The 20,207-nt window shown below is 45.0% G+C and overlaps 1 protein-coding gene across 1 annotated transcript in view; it reads left to right on the top strand.

Moving 5' to 3' along the window:
- ADCY8 (adenylate cyclase 8) overlaps window positions 1–20,207 on the top strand; it is a 135,131-nt gene that overhangs the window by 33,936 nt on the left and 80,988 nt on the right. Inside the window, exons 2-3 of the mRNA XM_063131148.1 lie at window positions 7,862–8,011; window positions 18,952–19,082. Coding sequence (XP_062987218.1) covers window positions 7,862–8,011; window positions 18,952–19,082 — 281 coding nt within the window. The remainder of the gene's footprint in view (window positions 1–7,861; window positions 8,012–18,951; window positions 19,083–20,207) is intronic.

Here is a 20,207-nt window from a genome sequence, read left to right as displayed (position 1 = left end):
ACACCCCTTTCCATAGCTCCGTCAATTTGCACGTTAGAAACCTCAAACACACCACCATGAAAGCTTATCCAGGGATACATACGCACGCCGAGACTCAAGGCAGTCCCATCATCCCCTGATTTTTGGGGAATTTATGAAAATCCAACACCCCTTTCCATAGCTCCGTCAATTTTGCACGTTAAAAAAAAACCTCAAACTCACCACCATGACAGCTTATCCAAGGCAGTCCCATCATCCCCTGTTTTTTGGCGGGGCTTAAACCTGCAAAATTTGGAACTTCCAAAACTCCAAGTGAGCGCAGGAAGGACTTCTCCCCTGAGTCAAAGCCACACACACACAACATCCCTGTGAAGTGGGCAGGGGAGGAGGGAGGGAAGGCAGGCAGGCATGCAGCAGGCATTTCTGGGGGCATAAGGAAGTGAGCCAAGGATAAGCCAGTAATGCATATAAAATGGAATAAATCAATAAATAAACAAAGGAGGGGTGGAATTAAAAGCAGCAGTGTTGCTCAATAAACAGAAAGAAGAACTTTTTAAAAAAGGCTATATCTGTCTTTTACCAGCAATAGGGGGACGTGCCCGGGGGAGGGGGAAGCAGCTGCCAGTTCAACTCAAAACAGCCACCAACAGCTCTGAGATTAAGAAGTAAACGCTCACTTCAACTCATAACAGGCATCTCTCCACCACTAAGAAGTAAACACTCACTTCGACTCATAATAGGCATTGCTCCACCGTTTTACTCTCTTTGGAAGGCTCTAATGGCCTTCCAGTGCAGGAGAGAGTGGGGGCACGTCCACGATGAGATGCCCTAGGGGAGCTCATCCCCTTGCACCACATCTTTTCAGTTGTTCCCCAAAGTTAGGGTGGGTAGCAGTGCTGTGTTTCTATCTCTTATTCTTGGCTTAGTATATGATTTCAGGTTGTGTTTGTGCATTTGGTGGGGCTACTGTTTTAAAAAACACTGGGAAAAGTCCGTTCAGATGAAGAAAGAGAAGTTTCCCAGAATCCCAAGTTACCCATTTTGCCTATGCCCTCCTCTAACTTTGGGATCATGTGATCATGACCGGGAGCTGACTCTGCCCCTCAGCCCTTTGAAAAAGGTATTTTTCCCGCCGATTTTTTAAAAACTTCTAGCGCGCGACCCGCACCACGCAGAAAGTTGAGAGTAGTCTCAAAATGACCCCCATCCACGACTCTCTGTGCACAAGAATTTTCAGAACGATAGCTTAAAAACCAACCCAGTTATGCCCGAGTCTTTCCCGCAATGCAATCCTATGGGCGAAAAGCCGAAAACGCCGTTTGAGCCGCGCGGTTGACCCGATTTTCAAAAAAATATAGCACGCGACCCGCATGACACAGAGAGGTGAGAGTGGTCTCAAAATGACCCCCATTCACGACTCTCTGAGCACAAGAATTTCCAGAACGATAGCTTCAAAAAGAACGTAGTTATCCGCGGTTATTTGCCGCAATGCAATCCTATGGCGAAATGTTTTCAAGATGGCGACCAGAGTGCTCCGCCTGAACTAGGAGCTCCGAAAAATGGTCGCTTCTCTTCGCCTTGCTTCTAGGGGTCCGCGGTCCGCTCCTACTCCGCCTCTGGGTAAGGCGGAGCAGGCCAATCCGCTACTGCTTCTACGCTCCTAATCTGAGCGGATCACACCCCTAATTTATATCTCACATTTTTTTCCTCTTGCAAAGAACCCAGAGTGGCTTATAGGCTTCCTCCTCTGCATTTTATCCTGCAAACAACCCTGTGAGCTAGGTTAAGCTGCAAGTCATTGACTGGCCCAAAGTCATGCAGCAACCTTCAAGGCTGAGGGGGGCTCGAACCCAGGCCTACCCATGCCTGGTCCAGCACTTTAACCACTATACCACACTGGCTTGTGAAAGTATGAAGTGGCAATTAAATTCTGTACATCCATCTAAATCCATCCCTCAGGTCAACTGCATTGGCTATTCGGCATTACATTTGCTGTGTGAATATATGGCACCAGAGGACTTGAATGGGGCACTCTGGAAGTCAGTCCCACGTACCATGGGCTTTGCTAGACCTACCGGCTAATCCATGCGGGAGGAGCGGTGAGCCCGTGCTACAAGTAGCACGGGCTGTCACGCCTTGCTAGACGTGGACACGATGGGGGAAAGCAAAACCCCATCGCGTCCGCCATTTTTTTTTTTTTTAAAGGGGCTGGATGCAGGAACACTCCTGCTTACGTAAGGCCCTTTTAAAAACAACAACAACAACAACCTACTCCCCGCTCCCCAACCCAGCAATGAGTCCCCCCCTCTCCTGCCAGCTTCATTTCCCCCCCATCCCCGCCAGCTCTGTCGCCCGCCGGCCATCCCTGCCATCTCCGTTGCCCACCTGCCATCAGCTCCATCACCCACCATCCCCGCCAGCTCCGTTGCCCACCCACCAGCCCCACCAGCTCCGTCACCCGCCATTCCCACCAGCCCCCTTCAGCCCCTACCTCCGATCTCCCCACCAGCCTACCCCTGCCTCCGATCTTCCCACACACACATCTCCCCCGGGCTCCAATCTTCCCCCCTCTCCCGCAGGCTTCGTTACCCACCCACCTCCCCCAGGCTCCGCCCGCTTGTCCCGGCTACTTGCAAGTAAGCACTGTAGCCAGGAAAAGCGGCGGAACAAGCTAGACGCCCGCAGTCTCAGGCTCAGCCCAAGGCCACGGGTAATACTGGGCCAAAAGAGGTTCCGGGTAGCCCAGGTCGAAGGAGGTTTCAGCCCGGGCTGACCCCGGGCTCCCCTTGTTCTCTGTACTGCCCAGGCAGTTCATGGCTGGAATCGTAGCTTAGTGAGTAGATCACCTGCTTTGCATGCAGAAAGTCCCAGATTCATTCCCCGGCATCTCCAGGAAGGGCAGGCGGGGGGGAATCCTGCCTGAAACCCTGGAGATATGCTGCCAGTCCATGTTGACAATACTGGGCTAGCTGGACCAATGGTCTGACTCAGTATAAGGCAGCTTCCTATGTTCCTATGAACTGTTGCCCCAATGCTTTTTGCTCTGAAGAGCCAACCCTCACAGTAGGGTGTACTGCCTCTTGTTAGTCCAACCAGATCAGGTGATCTGGGAAGCCAATAGGAGCTCAGCTGGTCTTATATAGTTGCTACCTCAGACCAGGTTCCCTAGTCTAAGCAATTTGTCAGCCTGAGTAGTTGCTCTACATATTCCTCCTGAGCCCCATTTTGGGACCCACACAGTCTGCCCGTAGTAGACTGCATGAGCTACCTCCAGCCCTTCAGAATTTCAGTGGGTGATTTTGGAACATGATCTTTTTCCTGCTTGAACTATGTTACTTGCCTCTGGCTCCTTTGAAGTCACCTCTGAAACCTGACTCCTGCATGCCCTGGGCCACACTACTTCCCCTTGGCCCATTGGACTGACAACCAGTATCAATACGGATGGACCATGCGACCTGAACACTTGGAGGTCTGACCCAGTTAGGCCCTGAATTGGTGGAAGAGCAGAGTCAAAATTATTGACACTTCCGTATTCATATCTAAAAGCATCTCCCATTTTCAGGAGTTTTGCAAACAGATTTGAGTTGCTTGAATACATTTTTTGGTTTGTTTGTTGGTGTTTCTACCTCTTCTGGAGACCATCTCAGGCTTGATTAGTGTTCATGTGAAAGCACTAGGGACAAAATGCATCTATCCACCCAATCTGTTAGGTTTTAGAAGGAAAAAGGAAAGGAGCTTCTCGTGCAAGCACTGAGTCATTACTGTCTCTTGGAGGGATGCCAGCTTTCGCTGACGTTTTCTTGGCAGGCCTTATAGCGGGGTGGTTTGCCGTTGCCTTCCCTGGCCGTTATTACCTTTCCCCCAGCTAACTGGGTACTCATTTTACCGACTTCGGGAGGATGGAAGGCTGAGTTGACCCGAGCCGGCTGCCTGAAACCAGCTCCGGCTAGGATCGAACTCAGGCCGTGGGGAGAGTTTCAGCTGCAGAAACTGCTGCTTTACCACTCTGCGCCACACGAGGCTCAGGTTTTAAAAACTGGGGCAATATATATAAAAAACCCTGAACTTTAGGAATTCACATTAACAACATTTTAACAGGTTGCCCTTAAAGATCAAAGATACCATCATGATTTTGATTTACCAGGGTAAATAACAAATAAAGGTACAGATGACATTTGGAGTTTATGAAATTCACTAGAAATCCTACAAAGCCCACTGCAATGTCAGAGGTTTTACCAAGAATGGGGCCTTGCAGTTTAAAGCCTATCTTGGCAACAACAAATACTAAAAACTTGTGATGTTGCTGTCGTTTTTCAAAAATGAAAGCTGAAACGATTCAGGATGCTAAATTATGTGACTGATGTCAACTCCTGTGGCATCTCTCTGCTTTTGTGCAACTCAAGAAAACACAGAAAACAATTCTTGATAGCTTAAGAATTAGGCAGAAAGAAAATAGCTAACCAATAAAGTGAGACACGGGTGCTTTGAGATAGAAAATGTACATGTGAACATGCCCAGGATTCATGATTACGAAAAATATTCCAATGACAATAATAATAAAAATGACAAATGCCTACAGTGATGTATACTCTGCCCAGATCTTCTTCTCCACTGTTACGCTAAATTGTGGAACGAGTTACTACTGCAACATCTTTTTTTCCAGAGACGATGTTCTGCAATAAAAATAAAAAATGGTTAATTATGTTTGTAATCATTCCTGACTCCAGCGCTATGACTCATCTCTTGCAAACATCATCTCTGGTTCAGTGAGAGTTTAATGCCTCCGTTTGCTGCCTATTTCTTCCTCAAGGCATAGAGAGCATCATATGTTTCATTGCCTCTAATAGAGATCCTACAGATTATTGTATTTCTTTAAGCTGCTGTTCTTGCAGTCACTTCTAACTCTTGGTAGTCTAGACATGCACCAGAGAGCTAGTGAGATAAGAAAGTAAGAAGGGGCCCTGCTACTGCAGCATCCATAAGAAGAGATGAAGAGTCATGCTAGATCAGTCCAAGAGTCTATTGCATCCAGTATTCTATTCACACAGTGGCCAACCAGCTGGCTATGGGAAACCCACAACGAGAACATGAATGCAATAGCGCCCAGGGCTGGCTCCAGGCTTTGGAGGGCCCTTGGTCAGGACACCCCCTCCCTTAACTGGCTGGGTGGGGGGGAAAGCAAATGGTATTTTGGGCTGCATTAAGAGAAGTATAGCTTCCAAATCACATGAGATACTAGTTCCCCTCTACTCAGCACTGGTTAGACCTTATCTTGAGTATTGTGTCCAATTCTGGGTGGGTACCACACTTCAAGAAGGATGCAGACACAGTTAACAGCAGCAAGGTTAATGATATCTAGGAACTGGAAGGTTCAAGGGGATTATCATATAGAAGATTGGTATAAAGAAATATGGGTATGCTATTAATGACTAATTAACATGTAACATAAAAGTTAGACGAGGAATGATAAAAACGAATGGTTTTGAGGGAATATGGAAACAGTTCCTAGAATTTGTATTATCAAAGGGGAATGGGAAAGTACCTCCAGAAGAAGTAATGAGATTTTGGAAACAGGAATAAGATCCCGTGGTTGGAGGGAGCACTTTTATGTTAAGTATGATTACGTTAATAGAATAAGCTAGAATATATGTTATCAAATGTTATCTAATAATTTATGTATTATGTGGTATTGTTTTATTGTTTTGATGTATGTTTGAAGTATTAGTTTAAAAAAAAGAGAGAGAGAAGAAGGATGCAGACATGCTGGAGGAGTTCAAAGGAGGGCATCAACAATGATCAGGGGTCTGGAGAAAAAGCCCTATGAGGAGAGACTGAAAGAACTGGGTGGGCATGTTTAGCCTGGAGAAGAGAAGATTGAGGGGAGACATGAGAGCACTCTTCAAATACTTAAAAGGTTGTCACACAGAGGAGGGCCAGGATCTCTTCTCGATCCTCCCAGAGTGCAGGACACGGAATAACGGGCTCAAGTTAAAGGAAGCGAACAGTATGAAAATGGAACGAATGACCTAGGGAGGTTGTGGGCTCTCCTTCACTAGAGGCATTCATGATGCAGCTGGACAGCCAACTGTCAGGTGTGTGCCATCTGTTATGTATGGATTCCTGCAATGAGCAGGAGGTTGGACTAGATGGCCTTATAGACCCCTTTCAGCTCTACTATTCTATGATTCTCACTGCCGTTATTATCAGCTGCGCTTGCTCCTCCTCCTTTCCCCCATTATTGCTCCCAATTACTTGCTTGACAGGCACAGAGCCAGGGAGCAAGTAGTCAGGGCCATCTACTGCTCCTCCTTCTCACCAGCACTGTTGTCTGGGCCAGAACAAGAGGCAGGTAGCAAGCAGGTTGCAATGGGGAAGAGGAAGAACAACTCCAGTGGCTTCTTGTCAGTGGGCCCCTGCTGCATCGCTGCTCCATGCCTACCCTTGCGCTGCCCATGATCATAGAATCATAGAATAGCAGAGTTGGAAGGGGCCTACAAGGCCATCTAGTCCAACCCCCCTCCTGCTTGCACATACTGCTTCTCATACTGGAGGTAGCATTATAGCCATCATGGCTAGTAGTCATCCTGTTTGCTACAGTGACCAGCCAGCCTATCAGAAAGCCACAAGCAGGATATGAGGATGATATCCTTCTTCCACTGTAGTCCCCACCCTCCCCAGCAACTGGTATTCCATGGCATACTTCCTCTGAACATAGAGGTTCCATCTAGCCATCATGGCTAATAAGCCTATCTTACTTCCATGCATTTGTCTAATTACCTTCTTTTATTTAAAGCATGGGTGGGCTTCTTGCAGCCTTCCAGATATTTTGGGCTACAGCTCCCGTCAGCCCTGGCCAGCACAGCCAATGGTAAGGCATGATGGGAGTTATAGGTCAAAACATCTGGAGGGCCACAAATTGCCCACCCTTATTTTAAAGCCATCTAAGCTAGTGGCCATGGCCACATCTTGTGGCAGTGAGTTCCATATATTAATTATGCATTGCACAGTGAGGAACTTTCAGATAGATAGATAGATAGATAGATACGATCAGAGTCCTGTTCAGCCATTAAGCTCAGTGCGTGATCTTTGGCCAGTCACTCCCAGGCCGTAGCTAGACTTAAGGTTTATCCAAGGATTGTCCTGGGGTCAAACCTCTTCATCTAAGTGCCACACAGGGCATCCAGCGCTCAGGCAGGGATGAACCCGGGATGATCCTGGGATAAACCTTAGGTCTAGCTACGGCCCCAGTCTACCTCGCATGGCTGATTTATTTGAAGGAAGGGTATGTGAATGGGCCTGTTCAGACAGCATGCTAAACCATGGTTAAGCTGCTAACCCTTTTGCAATAAATGACTAGTGAACATGTTTAAACCATGTTTATGCAGCCACCGTGGTTAGGAGTGGTTCACACAACATGCTAAGTCATGGTTCACACAACATGCTAAGCCATAATGTTTAGCTCAAAATACTTAACCATCATGGATGGTTAAGGGTGTTTATGGGTGTGTATCCATCTCTATAGAAGCAAATATGCACAATTTATTTGGTAGGTTGATGAACTAAAGCTTCAGTTGATTCATCAGTAGCGCACTTCTGAGGGGGTCTCTTCATCATTTTGGTTCTGGTATGTTACTACACAAGGGAATGAAAGCAGTGGTAACTCTGTAGCTTTTGTTTATTAAACCATTAAAGCCTTCTTAAAGTTTATTCAATATCTCAAAAAGGTGCCTGCAGTGAAACTCTGCTAATGTGCACATTGATTTACGTTAATTGATTAAGGACGGGTGATGAACCAAACGTTACGTTATCAGTTCACAGCCTTCATTTATAATGTGCGTATGGTAGCCTTCTCATTCACGTGTCCTGTCCTTGTTTCTTCCAGACAGCAGCTCAAGCGGTTTTATTTATGTGCATGAATACCGCTGGGATCTTCATTAGCTACCTATCAGACCGAGCACAACGTCAAGCCTTCTTAGAGACCCGGAGATGCGTAGAAGCTAGGCTGAGGCTGGAAACTGAAAACCAGAGGCAGGTAAGGTAACCAACAATATATGTAGAGTCCTCCCCTGTGCCACCCCCATCTTGCCCATAACTCCGCCCCCCATTTTAGCCATTCTGCTTGTGGAAGAGCTACCTGGGCACAGAGTTCCCCTAGTGAATCAGGGGTGTTTCAACAGCATTATCTGTCATGGTGGCATTGTATCTGGCATTCTGCTGATATGATAGGGCAGGGCTCCCACCAAACCCCATAGCCTCTTAGTTGATTCTGCTGATATGATAGGGCAGGCCTCCCACCAAACCCTATAGCCACTTTTTTTGTTGCAATTTGTCACTGACGTTCATGACTTTTTCTGTCTTTGTTGTTGTTGTTGTTGTTAAAAGAAAAAATACGGGTTGCGAGAAGCAACAGGGTTAGTGGGGTGCCTACAGGCAGCCCATGGGTTGCATGTTGCCTACCCTGTTTTAGTCCCTGGGCCCTTTCTACACCATGGATTTTTCCCTGGGTCACCCCTGTGCATCCAAATGACACACAGGGGATCCTGGCAGCAGGCAGAGATGACACCTCCATTTTTCCGGGATAACCAAGACTTCAGTTAATCCAATTTTACCCGCTGTCCCAGGATGATCCTGAGGACCTGCAGGTGGTGGGGGCACCCATCTTGGCTTCATCCCTCCTCACCACAAGTAGGGGTTCAGCAGAGGGAAGGAGCCGCTCCATGAGGAGGGTCGGGGGAGGAGCTGGTTCAGGGCTTTTTGGTTTTTTTACTCACGTTACACTGGAGCGCAATTGCGCTCCCAGCTCCTGCCTCTTTAAAAATAAATAAATGGCGGGTGCGACAGGCACGACGTCCCTCTTTCCTTCCGGGACGTCATTCTTCCATTTCGACAACCAGGGAGGATCGCGGAAGCAGGTAAGTCCTTCCCCCTCCCTCCCTTTACGCCCTTTGGTGTAGAAAGGGCCATGGTCTCATTAGGGGCGGGGGCAGAGGTGGCTTTAGATCGCCATGTGTATTACTTCCATTTTAATTAATTAATTAATTAATTAATTAATTAATTACATTTTTATACCGCCCAATAGCCGAAACTCTCTGGGCAGTTCACAAAAATTAAAATAATAAAACAACCAACATGTTAAAAGCACAAATACAAAATACAGTATAAGCATGCAGTTAGCATTTCTCCTTCCCGCTGTGAACTCTGCCCCAGGTTTTACAGTAGTTTCTAAACTCCTGGTATGTTTGCCAACCTTGATCTAAAACTAACCAAAATAGAACATGTACAATTTTGCCCTTTAAACTCATCTAAATCATAGCCAAAAAAAGAAGAGAAAGCTGTTCATTGTTAACTTCTCTGGCCACATTTTTTTTGGGTAGCGATTTGACAATGACGTTCATGACTAAAATGGGGGTTTGTTTTGATTCCCTCATTACCTGCTTCTTTCTGAGCAGTCATATGGGGTTGGGGGAGCTGGGCTGTTGGCCCTAGGCTTTGGCCTCAAGGTCCAGGCCTAGCTGCACCTCTGCTGATGGAACTCAAGTACCAGGATTCACTCTCAGTTCTGTAGTGAAAATCATCAAATTCACTTCCTCTACATCAGTGGTCTTCAACTGGTCCAAACCCGAGGCCCACCTTGGATTCCAAATTGGCAGCTTGGGACCCACTTTCACAATTGCCCAACATGGTGTCAACAGCTTTGCTGTGACCCATGTGGACTGATCTCACGATCCACTTCTGGGTCGTGACCCACCAGCTGAAGACCCCTGCTCTACACCATGCACAGTTTATTCAGCTTTATCATGTCCCCACTTACTCACCTTTTTCCTGAGCTGAAATGCCCCAGATACTGAAACCTTCTCTAACCCCTTGATAAGAGCCTTGCCCTATAGTGCTATTAGCATAGAAAGACTATATGGCACTACCTTATCCCTCCTGATTGTCTGGAAAAAATCTCATTCCCTCCCCAACGCCCTCATATTTTCTGTAGACTATAATGAAGTAGTCGCTCAATAAAAATGGTTGAAGCATAGAGGGGAAAATGCTTATCTCCTTTGCAATATTTATCAAGCTCTCACATTTCTTCATTTTAATCAAGCCAGGGAAAACAGGAAAGGCATTTTTAAGAGGGTTTGAACTCATCTCAGTGCAGTTCCTGATAATATGAAAACTCTTTTGGATATGTGGGAGGACAAAAATCAGATCCGTGTCAAAATACACAAGCAACTGAAAACTGGAGATCATAACAGTGAGTCATGTCCAAAGATTTGCCATTGTTTTAGTTGGATGGAACCCACCCACCCCAGATTTACAAAACCTATGGATGAAACAGAGATGGCCATAGTACATCCTATGGCCATTATTTCAAGTGAGAGGGGAATTGAATTGGGAGGGTTTCAAAGAAATTCGATGGATTGAATTTGGGCTGCACTCACAGAAGTATAGCTTCCAAATCACATGAGGTACTGGTTTTCCTCTATTCAGCACTGGTTAGGCCTCATCTTGAGTATTGCATCCAGTTCTGGGCTCCACACTTCAAGAAGGATGCAGACAAGCTGGAGGGGGTTCAGAGGAGGGCAATGAGGATGATCAGGGGTCTGGAAACAAAGCTCTATGAAAAGAGACTGAAAGAACTGGGCATGTTTAGTCTGGAGAAGAGAAGATTGAGGGGAGACATAATAGCAATGTTCAAATACTTGAAAGGTTGTCACACAGAGGAGGGCCAGGATCTCTTATCAATCCTCCCAGAGTGAAGGACATAATGGGCTGAAGTTACAGGAAACCAAATTCCGGCTGGACATCAGGAAAAACTTTCTGACTGTTAGAGCAGTATGACAATTGAACCAATTAGCTAGGGAGGTTGTGGGCCCTCTCACACTCGAGGCATTCAAGAGGCAGCTGGACAACCATCTGTTAGGGATGCTTTGAAGTGGAGTCCTGCACTGAGCAGGGGTTTGGATTCAATGGCCTTGTAGGCCCCTTCCAACTCTGCTATTCTATGATTCTATGATTCTATGAACTATGGCCATTACAAAGAAGTGGGATGGCTATTGTTTTTTATGTCTGCCTTAAAAGAAGCGGGATGGCTCTTGTCCCATCCCATCCCACTCTGAGCATAGCCCAGGACATTTCCTAGAATGAGGGCTATGTAGTTCTTGGCGTTGAGTGCAGGGGTTTTCTTTTACAATTTGCCAGTGCTTTGATACAGGGGCCCTAATCCAGATTGGGACCCTAGTGTAGAGAAAGGAGCTTTAATCCTTTTCCTGCAGCTGTGGTACCAGTGTAGACTGGGGGAGCCCACACCTACAATTTGATTGCCATAGAAGTGCCGATTGAAATGAATAGCACAATTTTTGACAATACTAATTGTAGGTGTAGGGCTCCTTCGTCCACACTGCGTACCACAGAGGTGGGTAGCCAGTTGACCTTCTTTACAAAGGACAGTCCACTATTTGAAGTGTTGTTGGACAGCCTCTATTTGAAGATGTCCTCTGTTTGAACAGCTGTCTAGTTTAAAGATAAGGGACCATCAGAAGGGAGAACCAAAAGCCTCCAAGTTGCCCGTCGTAAGAAGTGCCATGCTGGATCAGACCAAGGGTTCTTCTAGTTCAGCACTCTATCCACACAATGGCCAAACAGCTGTTGACCAGGAACTCACAAGCAGGACATGAGTGCAGCAGCCCCTTCCCACACATGTTCCCCAGCAACTGGTGCACACAGGCTTACTGCCTCAGATCCTGGACGTAGCACATAACCATCAGGGCTAGTAGCCATTGATAGCCTTCTCCTCCAGGAATCTATCCAACTGCCTTTTAATGCCACCCAAATTGGTGCCCATCACCACATCTTGTGGTAATGGATTCCATAATTTAACTACGCACTGTGTGAAGAAGAGGGCCTTTTCAGTGGTGGCCCCCCAATTATGGAATGATCTCCCTGATGAGGCTCGCCTGGCGCCAACATTGTTATCTTTTCTGTGCCGGGTCAAGACTTTTCTATTCTCCCAGGCATTTAACAGCATTTGACAATGCTAAGTTTCTTTGTTTTTAACGGACCCCAGAACTGTTGTTTTTAAATGGATACCGTTGTTTTTATACTGCTGTTTTTATGTTTTTGATGGTTTTAAATTTTGTATACTTTTTAACGTTCACTGGTTTTACCTTTTGTAAACCGCCCAGAGAGCTTCCGCTATGGGACGGTATATAAAGGTAATAAATAAATTAATAAATAAATATAAATCTGTCCTGAATCTCCCACCAATCAGCTTCATGGGATGACCCCAGGTTCTAGTATTATGGGCTAGGAGAAAAATTCTCCACACCATGAATCATCTTGTTCACCCTTCGCCTCCTTTTTTCCAAGCTAAACAATCCCAGCTGTTGTAACATCCAGAGATCACAGTCCCCCCACTTGCTGAGATATACTGAATCTCTATTTAAATTACTATATAGCGCTAAGTATATAAATTTGTAAATGCCAATATCATGCCAATATGTTCCCTCTTTTATCCCCCTTTTTGCTGTTGCACATTGTATTTTTGGCGAGGCGTTCATAGTCACACTAAGCATCGAGGGAGAGGAATGGTTGAAGCACCCCTACACTGCCATGCTGGGCTGCTGACATAAATGGGGCAAGTTGTGGGGAAAGCATCTCTGCCCTCAAGGGCAGAACAATGCAGCTAAGGTTAAAATGCAGGTTGGACCTGAGAAGATGCCCATGAGGATGTCCAGGGGGTTCCTCGCAGGAAAAAAAAAATGCAGGAAGAGTTCTGTGAATGTAGGAAGTTTGATTACTGCTGTACAAGATGCTTCTTCTTCTTCTTTTCTTTTTTTAAGATAACCTAAAGGACAATAGGTTTCTGAGGAGTTAGATACTGCCTTCTGAACATTCTTTTATATGCTTGGCAGCTGCCACAACCATTCATTGAACTAAAGACCTCCAGATATAAGAGTGTGAGTCATGTCACTTTGAGCTAAAATGCAGGACCACATAAAGCTATTTCTATTCTGTCAATCAGGCATAGAACAGGGAGTTTAATTCTCCCCCCCACCTCCCCTCAAAGGACCAAGGTGGATAATAAGCATTGACCTAGTGAGACAAAGATAATTGAGTCTCTACTTTTCTAGGCAAAGTTTGCTGGAAAGAGCAAAGCGAACCTTGATAGTCATGTGCAAAGTGGTTTCTTTCTCTGGAGCCTCCAAACTGGCGTGTACTTAAGAACTTAAGTCAGGAGCCAAATGTGCTAAGAGGAGAATATGAAGTGGACTTCACAGTGAGAGGTGTAGGAGTAAAAAAATAAAGTGCTAAAAGGGGATTATCATACTTATTCGGTTATCGTTGTTAATATTCAACCTTCTCTTCAAGGATCTCCGGTTTGGAGGAGTGATTTTCACAAGGCAGGGCTAACCCACATGTTTCGTTGCCTGGGGCAGAATAGCAAATGTGGCCCTCACAAGCCCTAGGCCATATCTACACTACTGCTTTAAAGCACTTTATAACATTTATAAAGTGTGTTAACTGCTTTAAAGTGCTATAAAACTGTTATAAAGCACTTTAAAGCAGTAGTGTAGATCTGGCCCAAGAGTAGCCAAATGATTTTGACACCTGATGCAGGAAATCCCATAACCATCTCTCCCTGGGCATAAAACAAATACCGGGGGTGGGAGGTGGGATCAAATAACTAACAACTAGGGATGGGTGGTTCAATGTGTCAGTTTCACTTTTTCCCACATTTTATTTTTTAAAAAAACAAATAAACTCAAGTTCTATCCATCCCATTTATGAAGAAATCTGCAAATTTGGCTAAATTCTTATGAAAAAAATAAACCACAACAAAATTCTCATTTCTTTGCACCAGCCAAATTCAATAGGTATGGCTATACCCATTACATAGGGGGGCATGTTGTACCTGCCTGCAATGTAGGTAATAAGCTGAGGCACCTGCCAGAAAAAAAGTGGTGGCAACCCTAATTCAACTCTTAACATGGTTGAATACATAGGGATTCAAACTCAGACTCTTAATATTGTGTTTTATTCTTTTTATGGCTTATTGTTCACCACTCTGGAATCTATTTATTTATTTATTACCTATTTATACTGCCCAACAGCCTAAGCTCTCTGGGCAGTTTACAACTAGAATCATAGAATCATAGAATAGCAGAGTTGGAAGGGGCCTACAAGGCCATCGAGTCCAACCCCCTGCGAGTCCAACTAGATATGGAGCGGTATATAAATGTTGTAAATAAATAAAAATAAGCAAGCAAGCCCTGGCACTTACAATAAGTGTGATAGAGTCATCCTTCAATGTAATCCTCATATGCACCATGTGAAAAAGTATGCATAGCATACATATTTTCTGCGTTATTGATTTACAGATAATGTTGGCATTTTCTTCTGATGTATACAGACTAGTCAAGGGGCAAAAATACTGCCTGACATGAAAAAAGTAATATTCCTTTCCCCTGTTTACTCTTAGTATGATGTTTTCATAGCACACAGTACTGCTGTTTCATCCCTTTTCTTCTTAAATGTGTAATTTCAATCCTTCCCTACAAGGACCATGTTGGAAATAAGAGATGACAGTTTTCAACATCAGTTTCTTTGACTGTGGGCTTCATCCCACGTACCCGTTTCCTAGAATTATCCCCATAACGTAAAGCTGTCATTGTTGTTGTTAGCTAAATCACACCCCGGGACGGTGGCGTCCCTAAGATCCTTTGCATACCAGGAAAAGGGTTTATGGGGAGAAATGTAAAAAATCATTTAAAAAATCAACGGATGACCCAATACAATTCAAGTTTGGTATGCTTAAAGCCCTCCTTAATATTTATTACTGTACCAATTTTGATGTCTTTATTTTTAAAACTTACGCAGATGTAAGCATTTGTTTAATTTGTACTTTAACCAAATCATCCTCCTGTGCCCCCAGTGGCCACTCGGAGAACAACAAAAGATTCGCTCCTAAAGGGGTAGTAAAATAGGTTGGTTCTTTTGGCTAAGAAGCACAATTAAAGCAGGATGCATGGGACTACTTCACAGCCAAAGCAGATTATAAACTGGAAAACTTCAGAGTCCTTTGCACGCCATTCGCAGTGATTGCACAGTATAACACTGGTGTGATGAAGCTATCAACAAGATTCATTGTTGATAAGCATAGGTTTTAAAAAAATATTCTTCTTCCACCCAATCACTGAATTTTCAAAGGTAAAAATAAATGGTGTGTGTGTGTGTGTGTGTGTGTGTGTGTGTTTTAAAAGAAGAAGAAGCTTTATAAAATATATTTTATTGAGTTTTCAAAAAAGATACAGAAAAAAACACCAAAGAAAAACACATCAGTATTAATCCACAATCCCTCCCAATCCCTGTCTCAAACTTGGTCAATTTCAAAATACTTCTTCTTCCACTTTATATTTTCTGATTCTATTCCAGGGTGATATATTAATTTATCCTATATTGCGTGGGGCAAGTAGATCCAACTCTTATATGTCCTTTACCTCCTTCTCCTCCACCACCAAGGACTGTCTGATTTTTGGCTAACGTAAGGCATTCCCGGAGCTCCTCTCATCCTGTTCCTCAAAGCACCCACTGAAATTTGGTGATAAGCAGATTAAAAGAGCCATCACATCCCTCTTTCACTCATCCTAATGTATTTAATCATTTCTTTGTGAGCTTTTAAGTCCAGAGCCCCATTGGTGATCTGGAACAGATTCTGATGCAGCTGCCAAGGAGATAGAGAGAAATAGCACCATCCCCATATCATAGACAGGATACTTCGGTTTTCTTCTAAGGTTGTTGCAAGGCACAAAGGAGGTTAAAACTGTTTATCAGCCCAGTCTTATGCATGTGTTGCCACAGGATGGCTGGATTTAAACAAAGGCAATTTACATTACTGTTTAACGTCAGAATTTAAATTTATTTCTATGTATCTGGGTATCGTTATACCACCTTTCAGGGTCAAAGGAGCAATCAAAGCACTTCCCAGTCAAAAGCATCAAAACAATTTGGAACGTAACATCACGCAGGAAAAAGAATGCCAATTTAGATCATTGATTGAAATTAATCAGTTTCCAACATTCTTGTTCACGTATTTATTGAACAAAGCTGCAAAATAAATAGTTGCTATAACAATGGGATCGTATTGGTTAATAAGTAAGTGCAGGGTTCTTTAAATGACCCAATAGCACAGCAGCAGGGAGGGAACCTCTTTCATCCCACAGGCCATATTCGATTTCAGGAAATCTTTCAGGGGTGAGCATTCCAGTGGTGGGCGGAGTCAAAGGCAAAAGGAGGTGTGGCCCAAACAGAAACGATACCAGCGTGTTGCAGCTTAAAGCTCTTACTGCCAGTAACTTAGGGAAGGCATTTTGATCTTTTAGAAAGGGGGGGGGCTGCACAAAAGTTGGGAAATTCTCCAAACAATTGGTGGTTGAAGCAAAGGGGTGGGGCCTTGGGAATGGGGTGTGGCTATCTGGGGAACCCTGTAGAGCTGGATTGTGACCTCGGGATGGCCAGATTTGGCCCCAGGCCTGAGGTTCCTGACTTGTGCAATAGCATATTCCAAAACGAGTATATGTCTTTTGCACTACAGAATTCATCGTTGCTTAGGGAAGCAATTCTGAAATTCAGGATTTCTCCTGGGTTCTCATTATGCACATCTAAGAACCCAAATATTATTGGCTGAAAGGATAACATGCCAGAGTAGACTCCTAAGGGGCAGGTGGATGGGTGGGTGGAGTCCATAAACCAAAATGCTTACGTGATAGATGGTTCCAGTTCTTTCCCCACAGCAATAAAGGAGTAGCCCAGGCCTCCTCACCCATTTCTCATATGTTATTGTTTATTTATTTATCATTTTTAAAATGATAGAGTGGAAAGACTTAAGATGAGTCCCTGAAACGAGACTCAAGGGACAACTTAGTGGTTGCTGACAAAATGCTTTGATCCGCTGTGGTCGTCACTGGGATCCCGCTGTGGATAAGAGAATCAAAAGCCGAACTTTAGAACCAATTCTTGGGCACAGAGTGAATGTTCTGAGCAGCCTAGGTGCAAGGGTGTGTGTGTGTGTTGCATTTAGCCTGACTTTGGCTGAGCCATATATTTTATTATGCTGCCCTGCATTTTGAGACACAGGCAAAGTCCCCCACCCCTAAAAGAGGAAATGCATCACCAAAAATAGGGCAAAAGAGAATGCCAATTTGCATAGCCTTGGCACATGCTAATTTATATTTATAGATGTAAGTTTAGAAATAGTAATTACAATTTAAATAGAAATATAATACACCATAGTGGGGAAGACTTTGACCAGGTGGCCCCGATACCTACCTGCTCTTTCTGCTGTCCAGGTGCTAACTGTGTAGGGGCAATTTCAAGGCCTCTGCCTACTCTCCCTTCTTATGGTTCATTATATCTAAACAGGACAGCCCTTCAAATAGGGGACACCTTCAAACAGAGGGCTGCACCTCCCATAGCTCTTCAAACAGAGGACTGTCATCTGGGAATTAGGGTATTTGGCTACCCTAAGTGTCTTACCATGCAGAAGGTGACTTGCAGGGCTTATTTTTATTTATTTATTTATTTATTTATTTATTGCATTTCTATAGCACCCAATAGCTGAAGCTCTCTGGGCTTCTCCTTTGCAGGGTAAGAGTCATAGAATCATAGAATAGTGGAGATGAAAGTGGCCTATAAGGCCATCGAGTCCAACCCCCTGCTCAAGGCAGGAATCCACCCTAAAGCATCCCTGACAGATGGTTGTCCAGCTGCCTCTTGAATGCCTCTAGTGCGGGACAGCCCACAACCTCCCTAGGTAACTGGTTCCATTGTCATACTGCTCTAACAGTCAGGAAGTTTTTCCTGATGTCCAGCTGGAATCTGGCTTCCTGTAAGTTCAGCCCGTTTAGTCTGTGTCCTACACTCTGGGATGATCGAGAAGAGATCCTGGCCCTCCTCTGTGTGACAACCTTTCAAGTATTTGAGGAGTGCTATCATGCCTCCCCTCAATCTTCTCTTCTCCAGGCTAAACTTTCAGTCTCTCTTCATAGGGCTCCCTGATCATCCTGGTTGCTCTCCTCTGAACAGGCTCCAGCTTGTCTGCATCCTTCTTGAATTGTGGCGCCCAGAACTGGACGCAATACTCTAGACAAGGCCTAACCAGGGCCGAATAGAGAGGAACTAGTACCTCACGCGATTTGGAAGCTATACTTCTATTAATGCAGCCCAAAATAGCATTGGCCTTTCTTGCAGCCAGATCGCTCTGTTGGCTCATATTGCGATATGGCTGCAAGAAACGCAAGAGGAGCAGCGCATCCCTTCCCGATGGGAATGATGGGCTTATCGTTTTCAAATCACAAGCGCCTTGGTCTTTGGCAGGAAAACATTTCCCAAGTGTTATTTTTCCAAGCATTATCCTTTTTCGAAGTGGCCTCATGAGCCTCGTGGTAGTAAACCCTCAAAAGAAAGGTGAAGGGAATCAGCAAGGATGTGGAATTCTGCATTTCACCCATTTGTATTCCTGCAAACACTTGAAATAGCCGTCTGAGGATGTTCCCAAGCATTCCGCAGAAAAGCTAAACAACAAACAAAGCAAAAAACCCACCCCCAAACAAATGGTTTTCTGTGCAAACTGGGAGGTGGGATGTGTTTCACTCATCACTATTCTATTGGTCTGGTTTGGGAAGCCTCTAAATATTCAGTATCTCCTTTTAAAGTCCCATTGAAGCGTCTTATCAAACAGTGTTTTGTGAAAAAAGGATTTGAAGTGCTATTCAAGAGAAGTGTTAAAAGTGCCTCTAAAGATGGAAGGGTAACCCCAAGGACCCCTTATCGATGGTTTTGTCTCGGCCCTAAAAATCCAGCACTCTGGTGGAAGGAGACGGGAGCTCAGGGTCTTTTCTTGCTGTCATTGTTTTCCCGCAAAGGATGCGTCGGGTCATCCGTTCCAGTCACCGCCGCCTCTCCAATCTCTTGTTTGTGTTTCAGGAGCGACTGGTGCTGTCGGTGTTACCTCGATTTGTAGTGCTTGAAATGATTAATGACATGACCAATGTGGAGGACGAGCATTTGCAGCATCAGTTCCACAAGATCTATATCCACCGCTATGAAAATGTCAGGTGAGGGAACGTCCTGGCCTTTTCTCGTTTTAATTATCCCGTCCTCCGATAGATGTCAGATGGGCCCCTCCGTGTGCCGCCTTTTGATCAGTTCATTAATCACTGCTTTGGAATGTCAAAAGTTGTGTTGCGATTCCCCCCCCCCTTTTTTTAGCCAGTAGAACATTTCACAGTTTCCTCCTCTCCACTAATTTATCAGACCATCCCAGTGCCTTCTTGCTCACCACGGACATTCTGTTTCCGCTTGCAAATGGAAGAGTTTTATTCATGCAAAACAACGATGCCACCCATTCTCACTGCAGTCCATGGTGGCTGCCAACTCAAGCATACTTGCTTTGAAGTAAGGCCCATTGGGATTAACAGAGCTGGCTTCCATGTAAACATGATTAGGCTTAAGCCATAATCTTTCTGGTGCAGGCAGTGTCTGCTGTACGACATAGGACTGTTCAAGCAACCATCTTGGACAGCACCCTTCAGGAGGTGGGAAACTGATCTCTATTCCCTTTTGGCCAGTGTCCACTTAAGAAAAGTAGCCAGGGGAGTGAAGGACCCAAGCATCTGAGTATCTGAAGGGAAGGAATGTGGTGGTACATCATGAAACCTAGGGCATGTCTAGATGGGGCGATATCCTGGGATCATACCTGTGCATCCACATGAAACACAGGGGATCTCGGGGGCAGGAAGAGATGATCCCTCTCTTTCCCCAGGATCCCTCTCTTTAATCCCGGCTTTTCTCACAGTCTCGGGATCGTCCTGAGACCATGGGATGTGTGGGCAGCCATCCCAGTTTCTTCTCGGCTCCTCTCGAGTAAACGCGAGGAGCTGGGAACCGGGCTTGGGGCACGGAGCTCTTCAGGAGCTCTGTGCCCATTGGTGGTGGTGGGAGCACGAGGTGTAATTTTGTTTTGTTTGTTTTTTTAAATATATTTTTGAAGGAGTGCTCCTGTGCTTGTCTTCAATTGGGGAAAAAATGGTGGCCACAACATCCTCCATCCTCCTGGGACATCACACAATGCGTGTAGACTAAGGGGGAGGATCTCACGATCATCATATTGTGAGATCCTCCACCTCCGCCGGTAGGTCTAGCTGTGCCCCTAGTTAGCCCCTTGTATGAGCAAACAGAAG

This window comes from Elgaria multicarinata, chromosome 7 (assembly GCF_023053635.1).
Source record: "Elgaria multicarinata webbii isolate HBS135686 ecotype San Diego chromosome 7, rElgMul1.1.pri, whole genome shotgun sequence".
NCBI classification, from domain to species: domain Eukaryota; kingdom Metazoa; phylum Chordata; class Lepidosauria; order Squamata; family Anguidae; genus Elgaria; species Elgaria multicarinata.
The sequence above is the reverse complement of the archived record's forward strand: the minus strand, read 5'-3'. Positions and strand labels throughout refer to the sequence as shown.